This window comes from Octopus bimaculoides, chromosome 19, assembly GCF_001194135.2.
Source record: "Octopus bimaculoides isolate UCB-OBI-ISO-001 chromosome 19, ASM119413v2, whole genome shotgun sequence".
In the NCBI taxonomy this organism is placed as follows: domain Eukaryota; kingdom Metazoa; phylum Mollusca; class Cephalopoda; order Octopoda; family Octopodidae; genus Octopus; species Octopus bimaculoides.
In genome coordinates, this window is record NC_068999.1 from 2415562 (window position 1) to 2427047 (window position 11486).

The following is an 11486-nucleotide window of genomic DNA, read 5'->3' on the forward strand; positions in this document are numbered from 1 at the left end:
GTTTTCGCAGGACCTTTGAAATGGCAAGATCGAGGCTATAAGTATTCCTCTTGAAATTTTAAAAGTCACAGGAAAGTCAGGTGCAGAAAGGAAATTCTTGAAAACTGACGTACAGGGTGAGAAAGAAGGGATTTCTTTCGGTTTGGAATCACGAACTGAAAATGGAAGATTATTGACACCATTCGTTCGGCTGATCCCTACTCCACCTTTCTTTTTTTTTTTTTTTTTTTTTCCTTTCAAATATTTCTTCAAACTCCGTTTTCAGCAACGGAGATAACGATTATGCAAAAGAAAAAGAAAAAAGTTTTCGAAGTTTTAATTCACCACCTCCTCCGCCACCAATGTCATCACCACCACTAAATTTATAAAACTTTTCGGAAATTTTCTTTTTAAATTCCACGATTAAAAATATGGACATTACGATTCTGGGGTTTTTTCTTCTTTCAAAATTTTAATTCCGATTGCTTAAAATAATTTTCCACTTTCAATTCGTGGTCACAAACCGAAAGAATGCTGAAAACAAGGACAGGACGAAGCGTTGGGTTAGGGTCAGCTGTAAGTAAGGGTCGGTAAACAGAATGCGGGTGGCGAACTGAGCGAGGATTGAGTTGGGGGAGGGGATACGAAAGCAACAAGCTCAGAAGAATAAAGGCCATTGCAATCGCAAGTTCTGGTGTCGATGATTATCAATGAACGCTCTTTCCTCGAAAATTTCAGGCCTTGTGCATAAATAAGAAACTTATTAATTAAAAGAGGCGAGAGAAAAACTCATTAGTATTTTTAGCGGAGGTGGTAACTTGATATTCACCAGTTTCAGATCCAGTGATAATGGGGGACGGCGCAAAGCATCCGTAATCGGTGGATCAACGAAATAGTGAAGTCTGCTAAGCTTCAGTTCTGACCTTTTGCTGATGGTGGCTGAGACGGGATGCGAGAAATAAAACAAAATGAAAACAAAAATAAAAAAAAAGAATTGCCCCTAAATTACTTTTAAAGGTCTCGGGCAAAGCTTTAGTGGAGTTTCGTGGATATCTAAAAAGAAATGGTTGCATAATTTGCGCCACTTTAAATACTAAACTGAAATTTGCTGTTTAGATTCCTTATGCGTGTTCGAGTAGGATGTGTTGATCAGATATGTGTCTGTTTGGATGTGTGTATATGTGTGCTCCGGAAAGTTTTACAAGTGTAACCTTATGTACGTACGTATGTTTCTATGTCAAATGTACAAAAGAGGTGCAGTTATTTTAAAATTGGGAGGCATTCTTATTAAAACGGTTTGAATGACAAAAGAAAGAATAGAAAAAGAGAGAGAAATGAAAGAAAGAAAGAAGCTCATACAATTGTTCTTGCCAGTTGCGTTGGCGGTCTTCACGACAATGGTTTAAGTTTGCTGTTTGCTGAGTTGGTCCATTTTTGTAATAAAAAATATGTACTATATCTGTTGGAAAGCTAATAAAACATGGCTTAAAAGGAATGTCGTATTATTATGACGGTATTAAAAGTACTTACACTTCAAATCAAATTGTAAAGAGATAGCGAAGGCAGTTGGCCTAATGGTTAGGGGGTCTAATGGCATTGTATACTTGAGTAAAACATTTCATTTTCTATTGCTCCAGTCCATTCAGACCCTATCATTTGTAGCACAGAGTAGATATTTTCTGTTAGGAAGCCATGACTCCCAAAGTCATTTCAGAGTTGTTCTATTTGGCATCTGCTGCATTCGTCAGGCAACAAGGGGTGTTCTGAAACGACTGGTGGTATCTTTAAGGCCTGTGGCCTAAAGCAAGTGTTTTCTCCATGGCACACTGCAGTCAAATGGCCTTTTTTTATGGGTTAAATATATCTCAAATATTTGTATAAGGCAGCGAGCTGGCAGAATCGTATAGCCCGCTGGAAACGATGTCCCCTGGGGCTAAATTACAGCAACATTCGTCCTAAACCAGGACTGCCATGTTATGTCGGCAAACAATCTTTACTCCAAAGTACTGTTGCTGAATATCTCTCGTTGTGAGATTTTAAAATAGTAATTTTCTAAATGCAAGCCTCTGCCTCAAGTTTTTGAAATAAACTACTTTCAAGGCGGCGAGCTGGCAGAAACGTTAGCACGCCGGGCGAAATGCTTAGCGGTATTTCGTCTGTCTTTACGTTCTGAGTTCAAATTCCGCCGAGGTTGACATTGCCTTTCATCCTTTCATGGTCGATAAATTAAGTACCAGTTTCGTACTACAGTGGATCTAATCGACTGCCCCCCCCTCCCCAGAACTTTCGGGCCTTGTGCTGAGAGTGGAAAAGAATAAACTACTTTCCATAAGCGATGACGTATTCAGCATACATTTAGAGTACCATTCTAAAGTACAACGAACTTCTCAGGGACTGATGTCAGTTGAAATGTTACCCTTGCAACATCTAATCATTAAACAGTGTATCATTACTTTGGAATTGCACAAAGAACAACATCCTATTACATATTATTAACTGCAGAGCAGCCTCAATAGCAAGCTGACATTTTTGATGGTACGGCTACACATGTATTTCAATACATTTTAAATGTTATCTGTAAACACAGTCTTTTTTTTTTAATGTTCTCTGCCTGAAACTGAGGAAAGGGGTGTTTTATATGTCCACAGTTCTCATATGTCATCAAATACAGCAATTTTAAAATGCTTTTTTTCTTTTTCTTTTTTTTACATTACACTAGAGTAATTTATGTTTAATTATATTTTATGGAATAGCATGGGTTTAGCAATATAAAATCTTTTGTTTCAATTTGGCCTTGTCAACTGGCAGTTGATTTCAGTATGGGCTTCCATCATGAGAAAAAAGTTTCTCACCCCTGGTCTACTGTTTAATGCAAAAACACTTAACAAAGTTCGTGTTTTGGCACAAAACTTTAGGAACTTAAGTGAATTATATAGCTTTAAAGCTAGTGAATAATATGTATGTATATCTGTATGCATGCACATATATGTATGTATGTTTGTATGTATGTATATATGTATGTATGTATGTATGTATGTATGTATGTTTGTATGTATGTATGTTTGTATGTATGTGCATATACATACATACATACATACATACATACAGTGTGTTTGAGCCAAATTTGACAATTATTTATGTCTCCTTTTTAAAAAAAAAAAAACAGCTTGATGTATTGTGGAACAGTCAATGGCGTTGGAGAGCATAAATATTAAAATTGTAGTTGAGAAAAAGTTGACACGGAAGACTGGAAGCCATCTGAATATTGGAAAAGAGTTACCTGCATCATGATGATTAACATTGAGTATCAAAATACCAGCATTAGAACTGCTGCGCAATGCTCTGTGAGTAATGTAAAGGCTGTAAGACATGACATGGACTGCTGCAACAGATACTATGAGGTCATGGCTAGCAGGGAAGGGGATCAGCAAGTGTTCTGATTGCGTTTGATTACCATTTCATAGTAATCTCATGTTCTTGGATTGCAAATGCATAGCCTTTGAAATGTGATATGATGTAGTAGCATCTATGCTTGTATGTTATAAATATAAATGTAATATGTGCATAATAAATGCACAATATTTTATATAATATATATACATTTATAGTGTATAATTATATATATCTTATATAATACAATATATATATAATATACATGCACTACATATAATATATCTATGTGTGTATACACACACACACACACGTATATGTATAGACAGACAGACAGATAGATAGATAGATAGATAGATAGATAGATAGATAGATAGGGAGACTGACAAACAGAGAAACAGACAACTAATTTAATTGCAATAAAAGCAGAGGAAATGAAATGTGAATTAACATAAAGTCATAGAAGTTGCAAATATACTTAAGATTTTAGTAGAGACAGGTGTTGGTTATGATATTATATTTCATAATCACCACCACCACCACCACTGCTGCTGCGACCACTACTACTGCTACTGTTACTGCTGCCACTTCAGCAGTCAATGAATGTATCTGTGCATGTATTTATGTGGTGTGCTTCCTTCACTAGCATCAGTATCATGGTAATCATAGAAGCCAGCATAGGAACCCCTATGTGGTTCCTCATTCTGCTAGAAATAGCTGAATTTTCTCTAAATTGTGAAAAATAGGTTGTACACATATTCTTTTATTTGGGGGAGGGGGTAAATTGGTATCATCAGTCCCCAAGCCACTTGATTAGTTTTGGGAAGGTGAGTTATTTCACAGAATAGAAATCTAAATGTTAGGTCAAGCGTGAAAGATTAGGGAGAAGAAAGCAAACTTGACTGTCAAGAAACACAGAAGGAAGCTTAACTGGGTTGGGGAGTTTAAATGGAAGTGATGCAGATCCTGCAAGAAGGTCAATGTCTGTTCCAACAGCACAAGTAGAATGACCTTCACTACATCAACTATCTTCCATGGATGGAATGATATTCCTATCCTGTTGCTACTCTAGTTCAAAACACATTTTGGTTACATGTGAACAAAAAAACGAAAAATCACTGAACCATAAACATCAAATATCATGACAACCCCTGCTCCAGTGACTTATTTGAAATGTTATATTCTCGTAATGTCTTAGGTGCAGCTAGTCTATTTTTTTTCTTTTTGTTCTATAAATTTTACATTATTTCTTTTGTTTTTACTCACATTTCTTGGTTTCAAAGTAGATCACATATCTTTGAAATTCAGCCCCAGTTCAACTCTTCACTGAGCAGTCATATGATCAAAAGTGACCCAGCCATAACCTTCGCATATCAAACAGTGTATCTAGGACTACACTATCGAACATGTCATCCTGTTTTTGTTAAATAGCAGGATGTAATTTAAGAGAGACCTGACTGCTATTTCTAGCGAGCCGTGTGTCTCTCTACATCCTCTTTTGTTGACTCGTACACACACACACACACACACACACACATATATACGACGGACTTCTTTCAGTCTACCAAATCCACTTACAAGTCTTTGGTCGGCCTGAGGCTATAATAGAAGACACCCAAGGTGCCATGCAGTGGGACTGAACCCAGAACCATGTGGTTCTTAAGCAAGCTACTTACACACAGCCACTCCTACGCCTAAGTGGTAATTTTCTGACCTAGGTTATCTTGGGGTGCATTGTCCAACATATCCTTTATTTAAGACACTAAGATGTGATTTGTGGAATATTTTTGGCTGCTATTTCTACACGCGCCAGTAACCATCAACAGGCTATTTCATTGACTTATTAAGTCAGTTAGAGTTATTTCCCTGCTCCACATAGATGACCTCAAGCCAAGACGGAGCCTCTTTGTTGATGGCCGTCCTGCTAGAAATAGCAGCCAAATCTCCCCCAAATAACATCGAACAATAAGGATCTAGATGTGTGAGTTCAATTCGCGGTGGTGTCATTTTGTCCTTGAGCAAGACGCTTTATTTGACTTTGTTTTGGTTGTCTTAGCTTGAAAAAACGATTTGTACATTGTGTGTCTGTGGAATGCTCAGCCACTCGCATGTTAATTACATGAGCTGGCTGTTCCATTGATTGAATCGACTGGCACCGTAGTCATCGTAAGCAACAGTTTGCCAGTCATAGATGCATGCTTACCCAGCTCTCGGCTGTTGGATGGCCATTCCCGACCTCGCCCTATGAGAAACCATATGTTATACTGTACAACGGACAAAATGGAAAACTTTATAATGAGATATACTCACGGGACAGAGTGATAAAAGTGAATAGGGGATTACCCGAGTACATTCATTGTGTGGTGGCAGACCCAGAGTGTCTTTCGAGAGAAAAGGATTATGAGGAAGACTTTGAGTGGTGGGTCAAGAAAACGGACATCAGCAGAATACCAGAACGGGTAAGCTATCTGGAACTTTTAAAGAAATTTAACAGAGACATTCTTCGGAAAGATGAAAGTTAATGGTTACAAATAAGGTTTTAAAAAGAAGTTTTATTAATAGATTTAGTGAAGTTGCTCGGAAGTGGGGCCAAACGGCTTGATTTCATTTATCATCTTATCTAATTCATTCTTTCCATCTGTTTCTTTTCTGTCCCCTCTGCGTTAGGCCCTGTGTGGCCAATCAAAGAAAGTCTACTGAGTGCATTCACCCATTTGACAAGTTTTGATTTTCATCCCGCAGAGCATCCAATGGGAACCACTCTCCTTACCAAAGAGGCTTGGCAGGGTTTTCAGCTTGGGGGTGAACATCAAAACTTGTCAAGTTTTATTACTGTCATCATCACCATCACTACTACCACCACTGCTGCCGCCACCACCACCACCACCACCACCACCACTGCTGCCAGCATCATTACCATCACTAACACTGCACACTGCAACCACCATCCATCAAAGTTGTCATTACCATCACTGCCACCACCACTACCACAGCAGTTGCTATCACCACCACCGCTGCTGCTGCCATCTTCACCATCACCTCTGTAGGAAGTAACTAAAGACCTCAAAGGAAGTCTGTGTTGGACAAACACCGATCTGTTAAAAGTTGGTAGATAAAAATAAATTACAGCCAGGTGATGTGCAGGGCTTCATAACGACCTCTGTATTAGTCTCTCATTGTTCTGTTTTTATCTCTCTATACGTTTATAGAATACTGCAACACGTGTGACATTTAAGCATGCCACCCTACCCCCTCCCCGTCGTTTCTGTCAATTCGCCACCCTTCCCCACCCCACACATTTTAGTACCTATTGTTACTAGCTTATCGTAGTTTTATCACCAACCACATCTCTACTCTTCTTCCTTTACCTCCATCTCTAACTACCTATCACTACTCCCCTCTTGTACTCTTATGAACCTATGCACCCACCCTCACTGCTCTTCTGTCTGTATTCTCTCTTGTATTGGTTTCAAATTTTGGCACAGAACCAGCAATTTGGAGGGAGGGGGTAAGTTGATTACATTGACCCCAGTATGCAACTGGTACTTATCTTATAAGCCGGATTGAATGGTACTGCCCTGGTGTCAAAACCATAATGATATCCGTAGGGCAGCTGATGATGGAGGTATGTTGGATTGTTGGTATGGCCGTTGTTGTATATGTGGAATAGTGTTATAACACATCTTTTGATATATACATATGTATATATTTAAATTACTTTGAAAAATCTTTAAAAATTCTGCTGTTTAAGAAGATTAATATAGAAAAGGTGTTTTTACAGGAATGGATAAAAGTAACGGGAAGTTTTTAAAAAATGAAAGAAAAGATCGTTTTGAAATATCTAATATTGTTTATAATTTTGAAATTCTTGTATTAGTTTCAGCCAAGTTAGCTGCAACCTCAGCATAAATGCATTCTATATGATATGGGAAATAAATTTATTATCATGCCATCGGGATTTATTTCCCTTGTATTAGTTGGGTTGGGAAAGTCGTAAACTTGTGGCTTACCAATAAAGAAGATCCAGGTTGAAAGGAAAACTAAAGTTCCGGTAATAAAATGCCTGACTGAAACACATTGGAAAACGTGAAGAGAAATGGTAGAAGGTTGATTTTAGTATTTTTCGTCATCTCTGTAGAATTCTTGCAAATCTGATTATCTTGTACTTTCTGTCGTTTGTCGGCAGTGTTATTATCCCTGGACTTTTTGTTGCCCTTCTTTCTGTTTTTGTTATGTTTACCCTTATTACTGTTAACCTAAATTTCTTGTAATTGTTGTTGGCACTTTGAAGTATTACCTCCTACACCTTTTGTTGTTCTTACTCTTGCCGCTAAATTTTATGTCACTTACTGTTATCCCCAAATTTCTTTTAATTTCAAACACTTTAGTACTAACACTTGCTGCCCTTTTTACTGTCACCCTTAAATTTTTTGTTACTATTTATAGTTCTGTTGGCCCTTTAGGGGAAATGAAAAATTTAGGGATTATAGTAATCCCTATATTTCTTATTTGGTAATATTACTCCTGCCTGAACACTCCTACTATATTTGTTTGCATTCATCACCTTTATCCCTTAATTCATAGTTTATTTTTGCTAGCCCCCATTATTATCCCCCTCAATCTGTTTTCTGTTTGGTTTGAATTTATTACTCTTATCCTACCTGAGAAATTTTGAAGAAAACTATATTATTTAGAATTAAAGAAGAATTAAAATATATTCAGGATTTAAGTAAAAAAAAAATAGAAAACAAAATTCTCATAATTCCATTATTACAAGATATAAAATGGTAGCAAGCTGCCAGAATTGTTAGCATGCTGCACAAAAGAGAACACATCGTTTCTTCCTGCTTTACATTCACCATCATTTAACGTCTGTTGTCCATGCTGGCAGGGGTTGTATAGTTTGACCAGACTCCAGTCTGACTTGGCATGGTTCCTACGGCTGGATGCCCCTCCTAATGCCACCCACTGAGAGTGTAATGGGTGCTTTTTGTGTGCCACTGGCATGACACCAGTACCTGCCACGACTGTGATTCAGAGTTCAAATTCCACCAAGGCTGGCTTTGCTTTGCATCCTCACAGCTCCAATAAAATAAGGACCATTCGAGGAGCATTGGTGGCGCTATGTAATCAGCTTACCCAAAATGTCAGAGCATTATCCTCATGGAAGAACACCTTTATACTTGAAATCAAGGATGGTCGTTTTTCTTCTCGCACTGGCTAAAGTCACTCAAGCTGCCCACAGTAGATCTCCTTTGTTACCATTTGATTTGGGTTTCAAAGTTCAAAGTGCACTAAACCTTTCATATCCCACCAAACAGATAACAACACCTTATGTGAATGAAGACCTTTTTTAGTCTGGGCTACTGGTGCTTCTCCTTTCCTTACCTACTGTCTTTGGTGTTTGACATTTTTATAGAGAACCCATTTCTCGTTACCAGTCACTATTCGGTCCACAAAAAGTTCATTCGTGAGACGTGACAGCAAAGAGCACACATTCACTCTCTGCTCGCGATTAGACTCGGAAAATTTGTGAGGAACCCATTGACTCAATTTGCTGACTTTTCCAGTGGCATGCAGGTGTCGACGAATGGTTGAATGACCAATTCCAAGCTTCTCAGCTGGTTCCTCAACAGGGTTTGCAGGATGTTCTCATCAAGCTATTCAGATTTTCCAGGATGAGGCCTGTCTTCTAGGTTCTAGTTTCCAGCTCAGAATCTGTTTGTATTGAGGCCCGAAAGGATCTGAAATGGTGTGTCCTCAAGAAAAACGAATTTCATTTTTGAAATCTGTGTCTCAAGGCGAGTGCTGTGCATAGATAATTAAAAAAATATAATTCCACTTTTACATCTGCAAATCTCCTACTCTATTTGTTACCATCAATCCATCTCTCTTATTATTTGCGACACACTTTATCACTCTTTCACTTCTGTGTAAGCATTATATCTCATGCATTACTTTCATTTTGTTTAAAACATCAACTTGTCATGTTTATTTTCATTTTATCACAGCTATCACACACTAATCTTGTTTTCTGATTAGGTAAAAAATGTAACATTTTTCTAGGTAAGATACTTGCTGACCTCACTTGTGACAGTACTATGACAAAGCACCTGGTCCGCTCTGTAAAATGGTCATCATCCAGCTGTCGACAGCATTCTAAAGCAGACATTGGAGCTCAGTACAATACTCTGGCACAGCAAATTCTGTTGAACTATTTAATCCAGGCCAGCATGGAAGCTGGACGTTAAATGATGATGAATAGAGAAACTGTACTCCAAACACATTTTAGAGACTGAATATAGTTAATAATAGTCAATTATAATTGAGCTCAGGAAGTTAGTAATCGTCCTTTGGTTAATCCTGGAAGGATGAACGGCAAAGTCGACCTTAGTGCCATTTGAATTCAGAATAATTCTGAGGTCTTGTGCGCCAGGCCACAAGTGTGAGGGAAATAGATATGGTTGACTGAATTGACATCTTCAGTACATGGTTAAGACTCCCCCTTCGGTCATAAATGACCATGGGATTGCACCTAGAAAGTTCCCTTCTGAGGTACAAGTCCAAGCAAGGTTGTTTATGGAAGACCAGCAGTCACCCATACGTACCAGCCTCTCCTCTCCATGCCACCAATGTGGTCCAAGGGAAAGGAAAAGGGGCCAATACAGCCTGGCACCAGTGACATCACAGCACATTTCTACAGCTGAGTGAACTGGAGCAACATGAAATAAAGTATCTTGCTCAAGAAAACAGCACAAAGCCCGGTCCAGGAATCAAACTCACTACCTTGTAATTGTGAGCTCAACGTTCTAACCATTGAGCCATGTGTGTTCACTGCCAGTACATGGCTGGTATTTTATCAACCTACAAAGTAAGTAAGCCAATGTGAACTTCTTGACAGGATTTCAACTTAGTTTGTTCAATGAAATCCAAAGTCGTAAGACAAAACCCTAGAACGAAATGGCAAAGGCGACTTAGACGGAAATTAAATATTCCGTAACTTATTTTCAGATAAGTTAATTTTTTTTTTTTTAAACTTCCTACTGTCTGACGTAGGCAGAAGGCCACAAAATGAGACAAAATCGATTCAAATGATTGACCTCGGCATTCACCTGGTATGTTTTAAGAGAACCTTTTTATATTACGCCGTAAACTCAAAAGAAAAAATACAACCATCATTAAATTTTTTTCAATAAATAAATTATTTAAACACAAAATAAGCTAATTAAACAAAGTAGGAAGAGGAGCTTAGGGAAAATTGGAAGAGCCAAGTATTGGAGTTGTGCATGGTAATTCCAGTGCACTTTTTGAGAATTAAAAAGCGAAATTATCTTTATCGTCCACCTCTCCAATAATGATCTGGCTGAGTCACAGATTAGAATAAACAACATTTTTGCCGTTAAATATCTTATACAATTGCACATTTTATATTTTTAAAAATGCTATCATATGTATTTGAAGTATTGGAGTTTAATTTATATTTTAGAAAATTAAACGGAGATTGTATTTGTCACAGTGGTGTGTGTCTGTCTCTATTTCCTTTTGAGGTTTGTAATATGAAGGATGATTATTTAAATGAAACACCCCCACCGGAAGGACGAAGGGTAAAAATCGACAAGATTCGAACACAGAACGTAGAATAACTGATAAAACTAAATACTGCAAGGTATTTAGTTCATTACTAAATCAATTCTTAAAATTAATAACAGGAAAAGTAACGACAATAAAAAAAAGTAGTAATAACAACAATAATAATTTCTCACATGGTTATGAAACCTCATAGTTTTAATAAAAATAAGATTAGTTTCTTGATGTTGTTTAGCCACAGGTCAACCCGTATCGAGCATTCCAACTGTGACCATCCCGTCTTTTTGTAAGGGTATGAAGGACTACATTATTTAACGTGTCCTTTCCCGCAAGACGGCAGGGTATGATCTGAGAATAGTGTTGCCTGCTAGTTCTAGCAGGGTCGATCGACCACGTAGAGTTACCTTCAGTTGTGTAATGTGTTGTTAATATTGACGAAGAAGGAAAGACGTTCATTTTTCTTTTTGTATATATATATATATATATATATATATATATAGTCTTTTTCTTTCTTTTCTGTAATGAGAGTT

At 37.7% G+C, this 11486-nt stretch overlaps 2 protein-coding genes across 2 annotated transcripts in view; one reads left to right on the plus strand and one right to left on the minus strand.

Moving 5' to 3' along the window:
- LOC106880386 (transmembrane protein 214-A) overlaps positions 1-3365 on the minus strand; it is a 36713-nt gene extending 33348 nt beyond the window's left edge. Inside the window, exon 1 of the mRNA XM_052974659.1 lies at positions 3260-3365. Within this exon, the coding sequence (XP_052830619.1) occupies positions 3260-3350 (91 nt within the window). The 5' untranslated portion in view covers positions 3351-3365. The remainder of the gene's footprint in view (positions 1-3259) is intronic.
- The window catches only part of LOC106880382 (elongator complex protein 3), a 30899-nt gene that overhangs the window by 3017 nt on the left and 16396 nt on the right, over positions 1-11486 (plus strand). The window lies entirely within an intron of this gene.